Source organism: Vigna umbellata, chromosome 4 (genome assembly GCF_029865625.1).
Source record: "Vigna umbellata cultivar VRB3 chromosome 4, Vumbellata_1.0, whole genome shotgun sequence".
NCBI classification, from domain to species: Eukaryota; Viridiplantae; Streptophyta; class Magnoliopsida; order Fabales; family Fabaceae; genus Vigna; species Vigna umbellata.
In genome coordinates, this window is record NC_142168.1 from 13798680 (window position 1) to 13821640 (window position 22961).

Genomic DNA, 22961 nt, shown 5'->3' on the forward strand with positions numbered 1-22961 from the left:
ACTTGAGCGTCGGAGTGCCTTTAGCAGGTACCCGGCCCCTCCCCAACTGGGAGTGTGGAGCAGCGCTAGGTACGGAAGGATGCCCGTCCAGCTTGGAGCAGAGAACGAAAGAACAGCCGCCAGGAGAGGAGGACGTCCGCCCGGTTTGTAGCGTGGAGCGAGCGTCCGGATTGGAGGACGTCCGCCCGGCTTGGAGTAGAGAGCGAGCGTCCGGATTGGAGGACGTCCGCCCGGCTCGGAGCAAAGAGAGAGCGTCTGGATTGGAGGACGTCCGCCCGGTTTGGAGCGTGGAACAGCGATCGTCCATCTTGGTGCCGCCCGTCAGTGCAGCTAGCTCCGGTTCGTAGGATTCAGCAGTGTCCGCCCGGTCCATGTATCTTCGCCGCCCGCCCGTTCGTCTTCGATAGTAAGTTTGTGTGTTTTTACAGGGTCCCCACCGATCCAGTCGAAACATTTGGCGCCCACCGTGGGGCCGTGTGACTTCAGTTACCCAGTGGTGACCACGAGATATGAGCAATCGGCCCCCATTCTCGGCCGTCCGACCTCAAGTTTTAGCCGTTCGGCCTCAACCTTAGCTAAAGTTGACATCCGCAGTCCGGCCCTTTGGCCGCCAAGGTACGTACTCTAAATTGTACCAATTGGCCTTTCAGACCCGCTCGGCCTCAACATATTATTGGCCGCTCGGCCTCAACATATTATTGGCCGCTCGGCCTCAACATCTATTTGGCCGCTCGGCCTCAATATCAATTGGCCGCTCGGCCTCAACATATTATCGGCCCGCTCGGCCCCAGCGTATTATTGACCGTTCGGCCTCAACCTATCCTTGGCCGTTCGGCCTCAACATTTAAGAACGTTCGGTCTCAGCATAGTCTCGGCCGTTCGTCCTCAACATTTAAGACCGTACGGCCTCAGCATAGTCTCGGCCGTTCGGCCTCAACCTAGTCTCGGCCATTTGGTCATAGCATATTTTCGGCCTTACAAGGTACGGACACATCTTTCTTTAAACTTGAAATTCGCTATGTTCCCTTCATGGTGCAGGTAACCGGCAACAATGGCGACGAAGGGAAAGACCGTCCGCCCTACCAAACTCCAAGCTGGTGAAAAAGAGCGTTCCAAAGAGAACGACTCTCAGCTTGGTTGGGCAACAAAGCGAAGGGACGTCCGCCCTACCAAACCCAAGCTGGTGATAAAGAGCGTTCCAAAGAGAACGACTCTCAGCTTGGTTGGGCAACGAAGCGAAGGACCGTCCGCCCTACCAAACCCAAGCTGGTGAAAAAGAGCGTTCCAAAGAGAACGACTCTCAGCTTGGTTGGGCGACGAAGCGAAGGACCGTCCGCCCTACCAAACCCAAGCTGGTGAAAAAGAGCATTCCAAAGAGAACGACTCTCAGCTTGGTTGGGCGACGAAGCGAAGGGACGTCCGCCCTACCAAACCCAAGCTGGTGAAAAAGAGCGTTCAAAAGAGAACGACTCTCAGCTTGGTTGGGCGACGAAGCGAAGGACCGTCCGCCCTACCAAACCCAAGCTGGTGAAAAAGAGCGTTCCAAAGAGAACGACTCTCAGCTTGGTTGGGCGACGAAGCGAAGGGACGTCCGCCCTACCAAACCCAAGCTGGTGAAAAAGAGCGTTCCAAAGAGAACGACTCTCAGCTTGGTTGGGCAACGAAGCGAAGGACCGAAGAGCCGGCCGCCCATAACTTAGCCAAATCTGGTTATCATCATTGACCGGCCGTCCATAACTTAGCCAAATCTGGCATTCAGCGATGACCGGCCGTCCATAACTTAGCCAAATCTGGCATTCAACAAGAGCCGGCCGTCCATAACTTAGCCAAATCTGGCATTCAAAATTGACCGGCCGTCCATAACTTAGCCAAATCTGGCATTTATCATCATTGACCGGCCGCCCATAACTTAGCCGAATCTGGCATTTATCATCATTGACCGGCCGCCCATAACTTAGCCGAATCTGGCATTTATCATCATTGACCGGCCGCCCATAACTTAGCCGAATCTGGCATTCAGCGATGACCGGCCGTCCGTAACTTAGCCAAATTTGGCATTCAACAAGAGCTGGCCGTCCATAACTTAGCCAAAACTAGCATTCAGCAGTCAACCGTCCGGCCATTTGTCCTCCAGGGTACGCCAAGTCGACCTTCACGAGGACCCCGCAATTCGGAGGCCATCTAGAAAATCCCTTCGCACAATAAAATTATGCTCGGGCTTGGGGGCTTATGTAATAACAGGACCTCCCGGCATAGGACGAGCATCCAGCCATGTGGACGACCGCCCAAGATGGAACGCCCGTCCAATGTGGCGAGCGTCCAACGACGTCCGCCCAAGATGGCATGCCCGTCCAAAATGACGAGCGTCCGCCCAAGATGGCGAGCGTCTAGCCAACCAAGACAGAACGTCATCCCAAAGAGGGGCCGTCCGCCCAAAGATGGAATTCAGGGCGAGCGTCCAGCCATTTAGACGTCCGCCCAAGATGGAACGCCCGTCCAATGTGGCGAGCGTCCAGCCAACCAAGGCAGAACGTATGTACCAGGGAGTGCAGAGCGTCACCTAAATGGCCAAATGCCCATCCGCCAACCGGGTAGAACCCCTGTTTGTAAGAGAAAATTTGAAGAACTCACAGGGAATTTTATCACCACAAGATAGCACCGCACTCTCTACACTCACAAAAAGTGTTCTTCAGGAAAATGCCGAGGGACGAAACGTCTGGGAAATATGTATGACCATGGCGTCAAATCTTCTCTTGTTTTAGATGATTATTCATAATCCTACGCACACTACGTGCACTAGGACTTGGGGGGCTTATGTACCAGAGGTGCCGGATGCCGTACGGAAGGACGCCCACATAGACGGCGCCATATGTTCCGATAGAGGACGTCTACCCAAAGTAGAACGTCCGCCCAAGGATTGTACGTCCGCCCAAGAGCTGGACGTCCGCCCGAGAAGTGGACGTCCGCCTAAGTTGGCGTGTCCGCCCAATAATCCGGACGTATTCACGAGCCGGACGCCCGCCCAAGGATTGTACGTCCGCCCAAGAGCTGGACGTCCGCCCAAGGAGTGGACGACCGCCCAAGAGCTGGACGTCCGCCCAAAGAGTGGACGACCGCCCAAGAGCTGGACGTCCGCCCAAGGAGTGGACGACCGCCCAAGGAGTGGACGACCGCCCAAGAGCTGGACATCCGCCCAAGGATTGGACGTTCGCCCGAGAGCTGGACGCCCACCTAGGGTAACATCCCTGACCGACCATCATTCCCAACCGACGCACGTTGCTGATTACACGGTTAAATGCTAATGACACATTAAAGTCCTTAACGAAGATTAAGGTATTATTGGGCCGTCCCCAGGCCCCCAAAAGGTAAAAGCCCATTACAACTCACTATAAATAAAGGTCTCAGGTATGAACTCTGACCAACTTGAATAACGATGCATACATGCATCATAATCACTCTGTCATATTACTGACTTGAGCGTCGGAGTGCCTTTAGCAGGTAGCCGGCCCCTCCCCAACTGGGAGTGTGGAGCAGCGCTAGGTACGGAAGGATGCCCGTCCAGCTTGGAGCAGAGAACGAAAGAACAGCCGCCAGGAGAGGAGGACGTCCGCCCGGTTTGTAGCGTGGAGCGAGCGTCCGGATTGGAGGACGTCCGCCCGGCTTGGAGTAGAGAGCGAGCGTCCGGATTGGAGGACGTCCGCCCGGCTCGGAGCAAAGAGAGAGCGTCTGGATTGGAGGACGTCCGCCCGGTTTGGAGCGTGGAACAGCGATCGTCCATCTTGGTGCCGCCCGTCAGTGCAGCTAGCTCCGGTTCGTAGGATTCAGCAGTGTCCGCCCGGTCCATGTATCTTCGCCGCGCGCCCGTTCGTCTTCGACAGTAAGTTTGTGTGTTTTTACAGGGTCCCCACCGATCCAGTCGAAACATAGTCCATTAACACAAATTAAAACAACTGAACTTAGTATTTTGTGGTAGAGAAATTACTTGTTATAAAATTGTATATTTTCTCATTTTTAAATAAATTAAATTGATATGGAGACAAACTAAGCATATTCTCGTATAATACACGTCCCTATAGAGACAGATTAGTGTAATTTATCATAATTTTTTCAAAATTCTAACATTTTTGTCGTAATACTGAAGGATTTAATCACCATTCTTCTCAGATTAAAAAATAAACATTATTTGTGTTTATTTGTTTTGCAATCATAATACATGAATTTTATGCTTACTTTTTTTTAATATAGTTTAAGATAATATCATGTATAAATTATATTTTATTTACATTAAACATTGTGATACATGTTAAAATTAATCCCGTAACATATTTTTTTAATAAACTATTTTTTCTACCACATGTTTTATATTCTTATATCCTTAAAAAACGGCTTTCCATAATAGTGAATCCATTTATTATTTTACACAAATTATCTATCGCGTACATACATATACACACACGCATGTATGTATATATATATATTAATGAAATACTATTTGACCCTTAAGTATATTTTAAAAATAAAAAAATAAAAAATAATTTATGAAAATATGAAAAATATTTATATATAAATGATCTATTTCATTGCTTATAATATTCTTAAATCATAATATAAATTTATATCAACTTAAAATAAATAGATAGATAAAAACACAGTGAGGAGAAAAAGAAAAACATAAAGTAAACTAATAAAATAGTATGAAGAGAAATTAATGTAGTTAAAAACCGTAACTATTTATATTTTAAATGTTTTATTTTATATAATTAAACTTCTCAGTACAGGACAACTTGAGGATTACAGAATATATATATATATATATATATATATATATATATATATAATATTTAATTATCCTATTTTTATGTAACAAAAACAAACTATATAAAATAATATATTTATTTATAAAAATAATAAGAGAACATAAAGAATTTTATTAGCCATACACTATATTCTTACTTTTATAAATATCTTATACAATAATAGGCTGGTTGACTTATCCAATATTACTTAAATTTGTAAATATATATAACCATAAACTAGCATTTGATCCATCATAAACATATTAAAAGATTATTTATAATTATATTATTATCTTTAACAACGAAATTCCTTATATATTTTTTGTATGAGTATTTAATGTACACATTATATTAAACTTAGGTATCTCTTACCACATATGTGTATGAGAATCACAATAGATATCAACACACACAATCACACAGTAAATACCAACATGCACAATTGCATTAGACATTAATATACATAATTGCATTAGACCACAGATAGGTATTTATATATTTATATATAATGCACAACATTATGTTTATCATATACAATAGTATACAATAACATATACAGAACATTATGTTTAACATATACAATAAATAAATTATCATCAATATAGTCTATTACGGGAAAAATGACTTTTCATATCATAAATTTAGAAATAATTTAGATTAAATTAGGCATTAAATAAATATTTTATAATAAAATAAAAAATAACTTATATTATTTTTAATGAAATAAAAAAATAAACCATTATAACATCTATAAGGTTTTCATTTCTTATCCATTTAAGATTATATTGCAAAAACAATAATTTATATCTTATAAAAAATCTAAACGGTTTGTTTTGCTTTTAAGACAAATATTTCTCTTCATTTGGGTCAAATATTAATCTAACTTACAACATTTGAAAAGTACAATTAGAAAATAGTTTTTTTTTTTTAACAAAAGAGTAATTAGAAAAACTACAAGCAAAACATTTGAAAATTGTAAATAAAAATTAAAATTAGTACAATTGCAATATTCGAAACATATTTATTTTATTTTAGTTAAATATTAAGAAAGAAAAAATTTGACATAAAATTCCTATTAACAAATTGTTTTCATCAAGCTGTACCACTAGTTCCAATGATAGATCTCCACGCGGTATTGAAAAACGGTTGTTCTCTAATAACATGTGAACTATGGTTTCGTTTCATAATCTTAAAAAATATTTTTTTAAATTTAGACTATATTATATTATATTATATTTGGAAATATAGAAAGATAATTTAATTGAGTTTTTTCCTAAATTAATATCTAAAGTTTTGAATATTTTCATACTTTGGACAAGACCATCTCGTTACACTAGAGCAATTTTGAGTTTTAAATCTCTGTTATATATTTACTTTTTCAACAAATGAAAGTTATAAAGACGTTTTATAAGTTTTGGTTGTCAACTTAATCGAAATTTATTAAATGTTATGCTTTGATCGATTAACAACATGAGATTCACAAGTTTGCGAAAATTTTTTAAAAATATTATTACTTTTTAAATTATTTTAACTTAATGAATAGACAAAGGATTTAGTTTTTTAGGCTATAAAGCCTATATGCTTCAATTGTTATAGAATCAAAGCTTAAATGTTGAAGAAAATTTATAAGATTGTTGCTAAAGTGATGTTTAGGCTTTGAATTTTAATAAAACTAAATCCTATAAATGTTATGCTTTAGTTTTATTAATAACTAAAGTTTAAAACCTTGGGTTAATTTTTGAACTTCTCTTTAATATGAAGGAAGAAATAAAAGTAAGAAATTATTTAAAAAGGATGTCTACATCATGCTTCAATTATATTCAAAACTGAAGCATAAAAAGGTATTAAGTTTCAATTGTTGTAGTAATTGAAGCATAATACCCATTATGATTAAAAATATTATTTAATTTTAATAATATTAAGTTTTATTTATGATAATAACCGAAGTTTAGTATATTTTAAAATATTATTTAATTTTAAGGGTATCATAATTAAGAAAATAACTTAAGTATAATAAAGATTTTTATATCTCGATTTATGACCAAAGCTAAAATATCATTCTTTTTTATCTCATTTAGATATATTTTGATTTTATAATCGAAACAAGATATTCAAAATAATCAGAACTAAAACTCTTTCGTGCATAAGTGCTACAAACATATTTTTAATTAAAATACTAAAAGACATTCATATAACTCATAATAATATTTTACATTAATCATAAAATATTATATTTTTAATATGTGAAGACAAATAATCATGTAAATTAGTTTAATTAATTAGACCTTACAATTTAATAAAACATAACAGCAATAATTTTCCACAAATGATAAGTTGTAAAGAGCTAACTCATAAGGGGGTATTCATTGGCCATTGGACTGACATAAAGGGTGGAAAATGAAGGGCCAAACCACAACCACAGTGCACAAGATAAGATGATTTCGTATGTTTCAGATAATGTATGATCACGACACTGCACCGTCCATTTTGTATACGTAACTTGGTCGAAATGGCATGAACAATGCAACATAACCATCATACATGCAAATCCAAATTTTCAATTAATTAATTATACAATTATAACCATTAATTTTTTCTCATCGTGTGGTTAGTGCACTATGCATCAAACCAGACAAATTAACCTAAACCAATGATCCTTAAGGTAGTTGTTACAGCTGCTGTTCTTTATTTTTAAACTGCTTCAACTTCGTTTTTTAAACCCTAAAGCATAATTAAAATAGTAGTTTCATCAGAAAAGCACATCTCCAACATTAGCATGTGCATTAGTTTGTGACTTAAACCAGTATTAACCTGTAACTCCTCCACTCATTCGTCACATACATGTACTTTGTATTCATGTATTTATTTTAATCACCTTTTAAGCATCCATAATTGAATTAATCCTAGATTCTCTTGCTTTGCATCAAATGGTATTAACCAAATTCCAAAAATATGCACACTATCATAAGCAATAACACTAAGTGCATGATTTATTGCACTTTCCTGAAAAGAGTAGGTAAAAAAGTTAACCAATATAATTTAAATTACAATATCTTCTCTTCCTGTTGTGCTCACACTGTCATGTTACTTTATATTTTGATAACAAATGGTTATTTATATGTTTTTACCAATAGGAATTTTATGCATATAAAAAGAGTTTTCTTCGTCTTTGTACATTCATCATGAAACCTATATTTGATAATTACTATATATATATATATATATATATACTTAAAAGGTTTCAAAACCAATTAGTCTATGAATTATTTAATGGACGGAAAAGTCATGATAAACTCCCTTCCAACCAAAGTACATTAAAACATTTAATGAATGTACTTTATTAATTTTAAAGTAAATACCTAATTTGGTGTTCAAGAAAAAATGGTTGACTTAATCTAATCCTATTTAAGACTGTTTATATGGAGTTTGTTTCTTTTGTGTGTTTTCAAAAGTTGTCTTTATATTTTAGAAAATTCCCAATTTTATAGTTCACTTCTTAATTATTTGTTTTTATTTTATTTATTTTCATTATGGTGATTGAATCTTAAATCTATCATATGTTTAAGGTAACTTTAAGAATTAGTTTAATTAGTCAAATTATGGAAAATATATATTTGTGATTTAAAATTTTGACCATTATTGAAGTTGTTTAGATTAAAATCATGGAGAAGAATTTTATTCAGTGATTAAAATTATCTAACATAAATATTACAAGTTTTTTTATTCAGCGATTAAAATCATTGGTCACCCAAACTGACTCATACAAATATTTGGTGAAATAAATGAGTGATTACAAGATTCTACGTTTTTGAATTTGAGAATTTGTTTAATGAGTTTTTAGGTTTAAACTGAGATAGTTAATTATTCAAACAATAAATTTAAGTTTTTAATATTTTTTACTTACTTTTTTTTAGTTCATAAGTTTCTAAAACACTTATTATTTATGAATTATTTTTAAACTTTTAAAATATCATTATTTATTTTTCATCAGTTGTATTAAATCAATATTTATATGCATGTACACATTAATTAATATATATATATTTATTTTAGAGACGGTCGTTTAATCCTAACTTGTTACTTATCATGTTGTTCACACTTTTTTTTCTCTCTCTCTCTCTCACACACACATATATATATATATATATATATATATATATATATATATAATACTTTTTCGGTGATGTGGGATTGAGGGACAGTCGTCCTATCTAACTTACTTCTTATTAGGATTGCGCACGCTTCTTCGCGGGTAACATCGGTGTTTGATCTGTAAGACACTCCAACGCTCAAGTGAAATATGTTTTTCAAGAAGGTCTTATGAATTGAACTATGTCAAAAATCGTTTTTATCTTGACATCAAACTTACATTTATAGAGTTTATAATAATCAAATATATTATTTAACCACTAATAACCGTGAATGTATCCATTGATCATCTATTAATGACCGTTACACAATTAATTATCTCTTAACTACCTTTAACGATTGTCTGTCCCTATCGGTCATATCCCATCAGTTGACAGTTCATTTTATCGTGTACCGACCGACACACCGTATATTACACATACTAAATGTAAAGACATAAAAAATACAACTATTGGTAGAATAAATACGTTTTTATACTAAAAATAAAGACATAAAAAATACAACTATCGATAAAATAAATACAATTTTTTCCTTATTTTTGAACATTTTTTCAAAAGAAAAACCCCATCATTTTTTTAATAGTTTGATATGTATTGTCTTTATTATGTATATTTTTTAAAATACATCTAAATCATATATAGTTATTTTTTACTTTGAGTGTTTGATAAATCTTGGGTGTAGGTATATATATATATATATATATATATATATATATATATATATATATATATATATATATATATATATATATATATATATATTAAAGGTGTGGTTTTTTTGGTAGGTGATTAGTAAAGACGATGAAGAAAATAACAAGTGTGAAGTTTTTGCAGTAGGTACAACACCAAATAAAGGTTAACATGATATAAGAAAATCCGAAAATTGCTAGGATTTGAGCTGTAGAAGATATTATATATATTATGTTTTTGGAGAAAAAACTAACCTTTTATATGGTACCAGTATCTAATCGTCATTACAAACACAATATTAATTCTAAGTCACGTTTCTTGTTTAAATGGTACTATTTGTATGTCTACATTCCAACAACGTAATCCAAAAGTTGCAAAAACATAACCTAGCATCAAATATACTACAACCTTGTATGTGTACGATGAAGTTGTTGTAAATTACTCTATTCTTATACTTATTTATTTTTTCTCTTATTAATGCAAATATCTACATGATGCATGTCTCAATATATTATTATGACATGATTACAAAATAAAATTGTAACTTTGAATGAGTGTGATATGTTATTCATTATTATATTACGTTTTGAATTTACACTAAACTTATACTTGTAGTACATTATAGTTTTCTTACTATATTACTATATATTATGTTTTTTCATATAATTTAAAGGAATTAAATTAATACAAAATATTATAATAATATTATAGCGATAGGTTTTGAAAATTACAGTGGAGAAAACACAAGCATTTTAAAAAAAGAATAGACAAATCTGACATCTTCGTATCTATTATATTTAACAGTATTAAATAATAGTAACCATCTAATAGTTTAACTCTAGTGGCGGCGTGTGGGTCGGTTGATTCAGAATCCAAATCGCGGCAACGATGGGGCGGGGGTGGTGGTGGAAAGTGGCGTTGTTGGCGGTGGCAGTGGCGGTGTGGAGAGGTTGGCAAGGCGGTGGATGGGACAGGGAGGAGTCTTTCAGGTTGGTGAGAGAATGGTCGGAGAAATTAGGGATTTGGGCAATCCCTCTTTACGTGTCGGTCCACACGATCTCCATCGCCCTCTGTTTGCCCTCTGCAATCTTCTTCGAAACCGCCGCTCCTCTTCTCTTCGGCTTTTTCCCTTCCGTCTTATGCGTCTTCTCCGCCAAAATCCTCGCCGCCTCACTCTCCTTCTCCATCGGCAGGTTTATACCTCTTTTCTCATCTCCCTGCTCATTTTTTAGGATAATTATTTGGGACGTGCAATTAGGACTACTGTAGTCGTTGACTTTGCTTTCAATGGGGTTTTAGCTTGATAATTGTCAATTCGTTATAAAGGAACGATTAATGGATAGTTGATTTTGGCGTAGGATCACTAGCTGTTGCTGATCAAAGCAATTCTCCGAATTTCTGTTATTTTCTGGCTGCATTTAAGACTGAGTAGCTCATCTTTAGGTTTTTAGTCAGTTACCGCAATTTTCAATTTATGGAACAATCTTATTGATCCGAACAATTTGGACATCACGTCTTACTTGATTAGTCCAGTGAGCAGAGGGAACAATGAATTATCCTCTGCTGGTAGTCCTCATTATGATTTTAAAGTGTGACTGCGAGTTTGTTGGGTTTTGTGGGAAACTAAGGATAAACGTGGCCATAATTGTGGTTTCAGACATAAAAAGATCTAGATATTGTAGTTGAAACCGTGGTTGTGGACTGTTTTTTAACACCTCGGTCCTCTTCAATCTTGTTCATTAGATGGCTCTAATGAACTTAATTGGAATTTGGATTTCCTTTTGTCTATGGAAAAGGAGTGCCACGAACTTTAGTATCGTTGTCTATTTGGTGTTTTTCTGTTTATGTTAAGCTTTATGCCTTTTATTGTGGGAATCTTTTGGGCAAATATTGTAAGCAAATTGGAACTCCTTTTGTGCTGACTTGTGTTTGTTTTATCTTTTTGTTTTCTTTGAAGAGGTTATATTCTCCTCTTTAGTCTTTTCTGATTATTTTTCGCTTTGCATTTTAATAAACTTTTACCCTTCTATAGATGAGTCAAAAATAATAAGAAAAGCAATGACACACTTTGGAACACAACCCTTTTAATACACTTCATGCTACTATAATCTGAAATCTATCCAAAATAATAAAATTGTATGGGTCGCCCTTCATATTTAATGAACATCACTGATTATTTTGTAGTTTTTAACCAATTTTAATCTGTGGAAATATTAGGGTACTATGTCGATGGCTTTCGTAATTATAAACATTTGCTAACTTGTTAACTCATGTTAAGCAAGTAGTAACTAGTATGTGGTAACCAGGTTTTAGAAGACAGAATTTGGATTGGGTCGGTGTCCTTGGTTGGTTTGTAGAGGTTTTATGTTCAAACGCGGTGCTGGCATTGTACCAAAACATTTGTGAATTTTGTTGAAACCGTGAGTCTATGTTTACGTAACTTGTATCTTCGCCTCAGGCTCAAGTAGGTGGACCTAATTTACGTCCTTGGGACTGGGAAGAATAATAGACTTCTAATTCAAGCTGGGCACAAAACGTGTTGAGATTTTCTTTATTGCTTTATCAGAATAGAAATTCAAGAAAATCATTTCCATTTTAGTTTTTTCACATTTGACTTTACCACCGACTGCCAAGAAGAGCTGCAAGTGTATATACAAGTCAGCACTAAACGCTTATTCATAGGTTTATTGGGCTAGGCTTTTACTTGAATACTATTATAGTTTAACTAGTCTAGTTAGTAACAAAGATATACACGTGCTAATGACGTATTGTCGATTTAATTGCATATGCTAACTTAAGCATGCATGTAATTTCTAGGGTGTTTCTCTCTGTTTGCTGTGCTGAAATTTGGGTTCTTTCAGGTTGGTATTCAGGAGTTCAAGCTCAGCAATGGACTGGGCCAAAAGAAACAGATATTTTCACATGATCTCTAGAGGAGTTGAGCGAGATGGTTGGAAATTTGTTCTTCTTGCTCGCTTCTCACCCGTGCCCTCTTACGTTATTAACTATACCTTAGCGGCTACTGAAGTTCGGTTTCTTTTGGATTTTCTTCTTCCTACCTCAATTGGATGTCTTCCCATGATCTTGCAGAATACATCTATAGGAAGCCTTGCCGGTGCTGCTGTTGCTACGGCCTCTGGCTCAAAGAAATCTCAAATTTGGTCCTACTTTTTTCCTGCAGTTGGTATTTTGTCTAGTGTACTTATTTCTCTGAGAATTAAAAAGTATTCATCCCAAGTTTCAGTAGCTGAAAACCCGCCCAGCAAAAAAAACACCGATGATTAGTGACCTACCTTATCTGATTAATAAGAGTCGGAGTGCCTTAGAAAAGGTCAAGGATCATCATTTATTTAGTATTATTAACATTATACACACACCCTATAAATGTATTTGTTGTGACTTGATCATCGTTTAGTATGTTGTGGTAGTTGCATTTCACAGTTCAGTTATGCAGACTTTGGTTGGAGAGATTTTGTTTAATTTTATTTAAATCCTTTCTCTAGATACAATAATTCTTAGCAGAATCGTTCACGAAGTGAGCTGGGGTATTAGGTAGTAAGTGTGGGTGATTGGTGGTCCTATGTGAACTTTTTCCGTACTAAAAACTCAGAGTAACGATCCAGTGGTACAATTACGTACCTTTGTGAGTGAATGAATGGGAAGAATATGTTATGATATGATGTTATCTGTACGCGTTGAGCATTATAAAATGTTTGAATTCTATCAAAAAGTGTCACAAACACGGGTAGCTTCATTTGAGGCCAGCCTAGAGAATTACTACAAAAAAAAGACTGATGCATCTGTCTGCAATTATTAAGAGGTATTGAGTTGTTAAGAAGTTATCAAGGATACAATGGACCGAATGGTATTTATTCATTTGAAATGGTATAAACACTGAACAGCAGTATTTAAAATAATAAGAGATGGAGTGAATTGTACGCCAGCAGCGGCAGCAGCAGGAGGCAAGAAAATAATCTTAGATATTAATGAGGGCGATAATGATTCCTGCAAAGGTGCTGTTGCACAGCGTAAATGCGCGTAACAGGTGGCTGCACTGGCATTTAAGGGGAACCACCCGTCCCATCGGTCATTATCATGGGACTTAATCAAGCTTCATATGTGAAAGTGCAGGCATCAAATTTTCAAAATTATACGATGCCGACAACAGAAAAGGACCGGATCTCATCCTCCTAGGAAAACTCCTCTTGAAGCTGTAATGTAATTAGGTTTTACGTTCGCACAAACAAAACAAAATACCTACTCAAGTTGTTCCTAACGTAAGTCACTCTCTCTGTCTGTGAATTACAGATGCAAGATCGAAGAGACAAGCAAGTGTACCCACGCACAAAACAGACCTCTTCGGACGAAAGACACATCGCGCTTTCTTTCACAACTTGTTTCGTGTCTGGTTCCACTGTCTGACACAAATTGAACTCATCTCTACAAGTTACTTCTCTGTAACTTTTGGATTTCACACAAAAATAATGAGGATATTTATGCACATCTACCGTGCCAATCAATTTTTTTTTTAACTATTGAAGCCATATTGTAGCTTCCCTATTTCATTTAATAGAAGCTAAATTACTCATTATTGGGAAAATTAAGGTTGTAACTAAAACTCTCAATTATTGTAGAATGCAAGAAAAAAGAAGCAGCTGGGAAATGACACACAAAACACAAGTCTTCCAAGGAAGGCCAGACGCTGTTTCTTTGAGCCCAAATTCATACAAGCCACACCATAGGTTTCTACTTTAGGAAAGGACTTCCTGCACCCTATCAAATTTTTTTGTGCACCCCATCAAAAGTCTCATAAAAACTATTTCCGTAATAGAAGTGGGGTGATTGTCTAACAGAAAAAGTTTCGGGTTTGTTTTAATGTGTTCCGGAAAATGAATTCCGGAATGTAGGGTGTAAGGATATGGTGCAGGAAGTAATAGCCTCTACTTTAGGACTGATCTAAAAAAATGAACTGATATTTGGAGAATACTCAGCCCGTTCTTTTGGCACCTCCACAATTGTTTCCTACACCTTCCCATTAAAGGTGAATGATAATAATGAACTTTTAAAATTTTTATATTCTGAAAAATGTTATCCAGAACGTATTAAAAAGTTTTCCAATTAAATATTGCGGAGACCTTCTAGAAAAAAAAGTATTTTGAGAAGTTATAACTCTTATATTTTCAGAAAATAAAATTTTAGAATAAATTGCAAACTATTTTGAAACATTTATTTCATGATAATAAATCTTATTATTGGGTTAGGCAAATGTACTTAAAAATTAACTTTGAATTATGCACTCCAAACCGTATTTTGGAATTATCGTTTCATAATACATTTTTTTTCAGAGTGTAATAAATTTACCAAAAGTATATGATTTGGTAATTGCATTATACCGAGGAGACGAAAGGAAGAAAAGATGGGGGTGTGAAAAGAAATTGTGAGAATATTTTGATGAAATAAAGGGTGAGTGAGAATAAGATGGGAAAGTGCGAAAAAGAAATAGTCCAGTGTGAGCCCACTAAAGGACGAATTGTTTGAGAAAAGGAAGGCCCACGAAATGCAGAGACAGAGAAGAGAAGAGAAGCAACTAGTTTGACCAAAGAAAAAATAGAGTTGAGAAGGAGTATACTGTAGCTAGTTCTGGTGCAGATGAATGTATGAATGAATGAATGAAGTGAGCAATTAGCTTCTTCACCGATCGAGTTTTGGTGAGAGGAGCAAAGTGAAGAAGAAATAGTAAAATGCTGCAACCTCGCGCATTTCGCCCACACATAACCTTGACCTCATCCAACAGCGCCCCCTCCTTCTCCTCCTCCCCAAACCCTAACGACTCCCACCCTTCGCCGTCGCGTCACCTCCATGGCAATGGCGTCTCCTCCACCTCCGCTTCCTCCGCCTCCTCCGCCTCCTCCAGATCCCTCAAAACCCCCTCATCATTCGCCCACAACTACCGGATCGCCATCGCCCTAATCCCATCCGCCTTATTCCTTCTCGACCTCGGTGGCACCCCCGTCGTCGCCACCCTCGTCGTTGGCTTAATGATCTCCTACATCCTCGACGCCCTCAGCCTCAAGCCCGCCGCCTTCTTTGCCGTGTGGTTCTCCCTTATCTTCGCCCAACTCGCCTTCTTCCTCTCGGCCTCCTCCTCCCTCCTTGCCGCCTTCAACTCCTCCGTCGCCGTTGCTGCCATCGCCTCCTTCCTCTGCGCCCACACCACCTTTCTCCTCGGCGTCTGGTCCTCTCTCCAGTTCAAGTGGCTCCTCCTCGAAAACCCTTCCATCGCCGTTGCCCTCGAGCGCCTGCTCTTCGCTTGCCTCCCCGTCTCCGCCTCCTCCCTCTTCGCCTGGGCCGCCATCGCTGCCGTCGGAATCAACAACGCCGCCTACTACCTCGCCGCCTTCAACTGCTGCTTCTACTGGCTCTTCTCCGTCCCTCGCGTCTCCTCCTTCAAGACCAAACACGAGGCCAGGTATCACGGCGGTGAGGCTCCCCGTGACAGCTTCATCCTCGGACCCCTGGAGAGTTGCATCCACACTCTGAACCTTCTCTTCATTCCTCTCCTGTTTCACATTGCCTCCCATTACAATATCCTTCTTTCTTCCGCTGCTTCCTTCTGCGACCTCATCCTTCTCTTCTTTCTTCCCTTTCTCTTTCAGCTCTATGCTTCCACCAGAGGGGCGCTGTGGTGGGTCACCAGCAACCCCAACCAGCTCCATAGCATTCGTATAGTCAATGGCGCTGTTGCTTTGGTTTTTGTCGTCGTTGCATTGGAGGTCAGGGTGGTTTTCCATGCCTTTGGGAGGTACATTCAGGTGCCTCCGCCGCTGAACTATGTTCTTGTGACTATTACCATGCTTGGAGGGTCTGCTGCTGCCGGTTCTTATGCCATGGGTTTGGTTTCCGATGCCCTCAGCTCTGTTGCCTTCACTACTTCTGCTATTGTGGTCAGTGCTGCTGGAGCAGTTGTTGTGGGGTTTCCCTTGCTGGTAAGCAGATTTAGAATTGTTAATTTTATTCATCGTTTAGCCTTTAGATTTTTGCATTGTTGTGAAGCTACTTGGAGTAGGAGTGAGCTAGTGTTACAATGACAAGTTTGATTAAATTGTTGGTCAAATCCCTTTGGTGCCTGCCTGCCATTGTAACAAATTCATTGTGTATTGTGCTGAAACAATTTTTCCTTAACATGTGCTTTTTGGCACACTTGGGTGGAAACGTGGATCTAATATGTATACGCGAGAATGGGAAGAGTTACAGATCATTAGATTCAAGTTAGTCTCAGAAGTCAGCATGTTTTCTTTTTTGTAAAAGTTTTTTAGCTTCATTATAAATTTAGAGTAGAAATCTGTGTAAACTATAGTAATTTTTTTATATTTTTTCTTTTATTTCACTATTGACCACTGAAAGTGCTGCTGGCGTATACAATAATTGGTGGCAATTAGGATAAGTAAATGAGGCCGTTCTGTGTATATTATTCTAGTTTAACATATATAGTAAATTAGAATGGCTTTGAATAAAGTTACGTTTTAGACATCATTATACAAAACTGAGAAAGCACCCAAACAGACCCAATTCTAACCCCATGATCCCCCACATGGCTTGTGAATTTCTTACTCGCATCTGTCTATATGCTATACTGTCACCTTTCACCAAAAATCATTATTCCGACCTATTAAATTCTAAACCTTCAAATGTTTTCGTCAACATCTCCCCTTTAAAGGCATTCTTGCACGGCGAACTAGATTACTTCTGTATATTTCCATTTGATCCATTTTTTTAATCTATTCCGAGCTGAATAAAATATCTGCGTAGTACTCAAGGTTAGAGGTTTAAAAATACAGTTACAAAATGTTAAGCTTCTTGCAATGTTTCGAAGAAAACATTAGATGTACAGTAGAATCCATCTAATGATATATCATTTATGTTATATATATATACATATATATATACTGTGTGACATGTTTGGTTAGAGGGTGAGCTTGGGCAAAATGGTAAGATTTGTGGTGGTTTGGCTGCTCTTTTGTGTTACTTTTTTGGTTGGTACTATCTTGATTGGTCAGATACTTCTATAAATCAAGAACCAAATCAATCAGTGTTGCCTCAGAAAGAGCTGATCCAAACTCCTTTTCTACTTATCAACTAGTTCGATCAAGTTGATACTGTTGATTTTGTCCCTAATCTGTTCATAAGTTGAGATTCAGTCTGCACACACACATATTTATGATAGGCAAGCCTTGGTTGGTTGTATTGGTTTTATTAGTAATTTCAGTGTATTATTTGACATTACTATTTCATGGTAGTGCAATGTAAATTTTTTTGATGTAAGTACGCTTACGTCGTGCAATTATTTTGTTTTAGTATGGGAAACGCAGATTTATGCCAATACATATTCAAGGTCAATCTTTTGATCTCTGGGTGTGCTGGCATACAGAGATATGGTGGATATCAGGTTATGTAAACCTTTAAGCAAAGAGCTGTTTTGACATCTAAGTTACCTGGGTTTAAGCTCCTTAGTTTAGTCTTTTAAATATAAGTGAGAAAAATGGACTTTCCAAGCTTAGAATACATTGACTATATTTCTAGTTCATATGAGGTCTGAACAATGATAATATTGATACAGTTTGGGATAACAATTAAAACTAGTATGCTTAATTTTAATGCAAAATTCAGTTTTATTTGTATTAAATAATTAATCCTTGTAACATTTTAATTATATTTGCTAGTGTTCTTTCTCACAGCTGCTCATTAACTAAGCCACCTGTCTAAGATGTGGAAAGCCGAAAACACTGCTTAATATTCTATTATTCATATTGCTTCACGAAGCAACTTGGTTAACTGCCTGCATTTTTCTTAAGAATTCAACTTTTTGAGTGCTGACTTCGTTGGTGGATGATGATAATATTGCTTTGTATGGGTTGATATGTATATTGTTTTTTGATTAGCACTTTTACATTTTCTCTTTCTTTTTCTGACATATTTCACCCTTTGATTTGCAGTTCCTCCCTCTGCCGGCAGTTGCGGGCTTTTATTTGGCTCGATTTTTTGAAAAGAAGAGCCTAGTGTCATACTTTGCTTTTGTTATTCTTGGAAGCTTGATGGTGACATGGTTTGTTCTGCACAACTTCTGGGATTTAAATATTTGGATGGCAGGGATGTCCCTTAAATCTTTTTGCAAACTCATAATAGCAAATTCTGTCTTGGCTATGGCTATTCCTGGTTTAGCTCTACTACCTTCAAAGTTGACTTTTTTATCTGAGGCTGGTCTGATAAGTCATGCGCTGCTCTTATGCTACATTGAGAACCGGTTTTTCAATTATTCTAGCATCTACTATTATGGATTTGAGGATGAGGTTATGTATCCCAGCTATATGGTTGTGATGACAACTTTATTGGGTTTGGCTTTGGTGAGAAGGTTATCCGTGGATAATCGAATTGGAGGAAAAGCAGTTTGGATTTTGACTTGCCTCTATTTTTCAAAGATAGCCATGTTGTTTATTTCATCAAAGTCTGTTGTATGGGTTTCAGCAGTTCTCTTGTTGGCTGTTTCCCCTCCATTGCTTCTTTACAGGTAACTTTGACAGTCTCTGGAATTTGTCAGTTGTGGGGGATCCTACCTTAAGTAACCTTCATATTTTTGACCTCTGACTTTATTTTCAAACTTGTGGTAATTCACTGTTGTTGGATTTTGTAGGGAGAGATCAAAAACAACTTCTAGGATGAAACCATGGCAAGGTTATGCACATGCCTCTGTAGTTGCCTTGTCTGTATGGTTCTGCCGTGAAACAATTTTTGAAGCTCTCCAGTGGTGGAATGGAAGGTCTCCTTCTGATGGTTTAATTTTGGGATTCAGTATACTGTTGACTGGATTGGCTTGTGTTCCAATTGTTGCTATTCATTTCTCACATGTTTTGGTATGTGTATCTATCTGATCCTGTGATTTTCATTGTTGATTTTGGGAAGTGGGATTTTATGATATCCATTACAATTTACTAACTTTTACTAGTAAATTCATTCACCACCAAGTAAACATTATCTGTGTTGACAAAGTAAATAGTCATGTCTTTATTTTTAAGCTGCTTCTAAAGATTGATCATAAGCTGTTGTTTTCTTTGCAGTCTGCCAAAAGATGTCTAGTGCTGGTAGTCGCAACTGGTCTACTTTTTATTCTGATGCAGCCCCCTCTTCCTGTGTCATTGACTTACCAGTCAGACCTGATCAAGACTGCCCGGCACTCTGCCGATGATATCTCAATTTATGGATATACAGCTGGCAAGCCTACCTGGCCTTCTTGGCTTCTTATTATTGCAATTTTGCTGACTCTGGCATCAGTTACATCCATTATACCCATCAAGTACATTGTTGAATTACGGACATTTTACTCCATTGCTATGGGGATTGCCCTTGGTATTTACATTGCTGCTGAATACTTTCTCTGGGCTGGTGTTCTGCATGTTCTCATTGTTGTCACTATGGTTTGTGCCTCTGTTTTTGTTGTGTTCACTCATCTGCCCTCTGCTACAAGCACAAAAGTTTTACCCTGGGTGTTTGCTCTACTTGTGGCTCTCTTTCCTGTTACTTATCTTTTGGAGGGCCAACTGAGAATTAGAAATATTCTAGAAGAAAGTGAGCTGGGAACTCTGGGTGAGGAGGAGAAGAAGCTTACAACATTGCTAGCAATTGAGGGTGCCCGGATATCTCTTCTAGGTTTGTATGCAGCAATCTTCATGCTTATAGCTTTGGAGATAAAGTATAAACTTGCTTCCATTTTGCGGGAGAAGGCTGTTGATTCAGGTGGAGTCAGACAAAATCATGCTAGTCAAAGTGCATCTTCAAGTTTCCTGCCAAGAATGAGGTTTATGCAGCATCGTCGGGCTACTACAGCACCATCCTTTACAATAAAGAGGATGGCTGCAGATGGGGCCTGGATGCCTGCCGTTGGCAATGTTGCCACAGTGTTGTGCTTTGCTATATGTCTTGTCCTGAATGTTAATCTTACCGGTGGCTCAAACCGTGCCATATTTTTCCTGGCCCCTATCCTTCTGCTACTTAATCAGGACTCTGATTTTGTTGCTGGTTTTGGGGACAAACATAGATACTTTCCTGTGTCTGTAGTCATATCAGCCTACTTTGTTTTAACTAGCCTCTACAGCATATGGGAAGACGTTTGGCAAGGAAATAGTGGATGGGGTCTTCAAATTGGTGGGCCAGACTGGATTTTCGTGGTGAAGAATTTGGCCCTTCTCATTCTTACATTTCCCAGTCATATACTTTTCAACAGGTACGTGTGGAGCCATACGAAGCAAAGTGACTCACCCCCGTGGATAACTTTGCCTCTTAATTTGCTTCCCATTGCATGTACAGATGTACTCAAGATTAAGATCTTGGGTATATTAGGAGTTATATATTCCTTGGCTCAGTATCTAATTACTAGGCAACAGTATATCTCTGGTCTAAAATACATCTAAACAACCGTCATATATTCTGTACGATATGTTTGTCAATTTAGGTATTGATGCACATGCTTGTCTTGCCTAAATTTGTATGAGGAATATGGTGAAATGCATTTTTGTTATTACTTTTAACCCATCCTGAAAATTTCAAATCTCTTTACCTTGATGAGTTATAGTTTGGCTACTTATGTCGTAGTGTGGTTTGACGTGTCTGATGCTTCTGTGGAAATCAATCGAATTGATATGAAAATTATGATTTACCCTTTTGTTCTTACTATCGTATTGGATGTGCTCACGAATACCAAATCATTATTAGTAATTAAGGAATGGTTTCTGTTTGTTAGCTTGATCTGATGAGTGGGCGTAGTTAACATTTTGGGTTCGTCAGAACGATGTATACAATAGAGAACTTGTATTTGATTTTATTAAGGTGGAAATTCGTCTGTTAGCGATGGTCATAGCAGAATGTATGAAGTAACATTGTTATGAGCTTGTGACGGCTTGAGCTTATTCATAAGATCTTTTTGATGAACCTTCAAACTTTCTCTACTTTTTAAATTCATATTATGTTTTTGGATAAATGACCTTCATCTCCCTAATATTTTAATATTTTAATAAAGATGACGCACACCTTATTATATTGAAACCATTCAATTTGTTTGTTTACAAAAACTATTTAATTTTTAAATTTTCATTTTATAATTTTTTAGTTAATGTAGTATTTTAAAACAAGTAAGAAAGTTGAGTGACATTTTTTTTAAATACAAGTTAAATGAGTGGAGTTACTAAAAACATGAGGAATGAATGCTTATTCAGAAAATAAGAATAAGTTTGTATATCATTTTACTGAAAGCATAAAAGGAATAATTGTTTATTCTAAAACAAAAAATTACAAATGAGGTTTAATATAAACTCAATTTAAATAAGACAAATACAATTTTGTATAGAAAAGATCAACGTGGTATCTGGGGGAATGTCTTCCTGCATCCCATGTTTTCTTTTAACACTTTATATTTTCTAAATCTTCAATTATACCCCTTCTGAAATTAATAGAAAGACATAATATAAGATTATTTTTTGTGTGTTTTAATTATAGTTTCGGATAGTTTTTGTAGATATTTTGGATTACATAATTTAAAAATAAAAATTATTAATTTTATATATTTTAGATTGTACAATTTGAAATTTATATTTATATTTGTAGTATAAATTTAAATTTTAGATTATACAATTAATAAACAAATTTACATTATAAATTATATAATTTATAATATAAATTTGAACTTGAAAAATAATTCAAAATGTAAATTATATTTTGGATTATATTTACATTCTTGATATACAATTTGTAATGTAAATTTAAAAAACAATTTAAAAATATAAATTATATTTTAGAATTCGTAATAAAAATTTATATTTAGAATAATATATTTTTAAAGTTTATAATATAATTTTACATTATAAATTATATAATCTAAAATAAAATTTAGTTAATGCAAGTCAAGGGGTGGGTTTCTTACCCAATGGAAAACCTGAAATAAAATTAAAATTTTAAATAATTTTTTAATAAAGGATTACGAAGTCATTTTACTAAGACTACAAGATTATAGTGTGCAGGAAGAAAACATGGATTCAGAAAGAAATCCCCTCTTCTGATCCATTGAGCCACAAAGGGCTAAAAGTCTAGATTCCGTTAATTCTTTAATATTTTAATTATTATTATATATATGTTAAAAATATATCTAATGGTGTAAATATTCTTTAAGTATTTAATTGATCAATTGATATATTTAAATAAATTAATTAAAAAAATTATTACTTTTTATATTAATTTTATAATTAATAATTTTAAGTTAAATTTTAAATATAAATTATTTAAA

General features: G+C 36.4%; 2 protein-coding genes across 2 annotated transcripts; both read left to right on the plus strand.

Annotated features, from left to right (window-relative positions):
• The first annotated feature begins 10365 nt into the window (after nt 1-10365).
• LOC124840016 (SNARE associated Golgi protein family) lies at nt 10366-13102 on the plus strand. Its single transcript, XM_047315992.2, has 2 exons — nt 10366-10827; nt 12496-13102. The coding sequence occupies exons 1-2, from the start codon at nt 10523-10525 to the stop codon at nt 12917-12919; spliced, it is 729 nt and encodes a 242-aa protein (XP_047171948.1). The 5' UTR covers nt 10366-10522; the 3' UTR covers nt 12920-13102.
• Nucleotides 13103-15217: 2115 nt separating this feature from the next.
• On the plus strand, nt 15218-21213 carry NEF1 (no exine formation 1). Its single transcript, XM_047316001.2, has 4 exons — nt 15218-16620; nt 18628-19199; nt 19323-19542; nt 19747-21213. Exons 1-4 carry the CDS (start codon nt 15376-15378, stop codon nt 21094-21096), a joined length of 3387 nt encoding a protein of 1128 aa, XP_047171957.1. The 5' UTR covers nt 15218-15375; the 3' UTR covers nt 21097-21213.
• The last annotated feature ends 1748 nt before the right edge of the window (nt 21214-22961 follow it).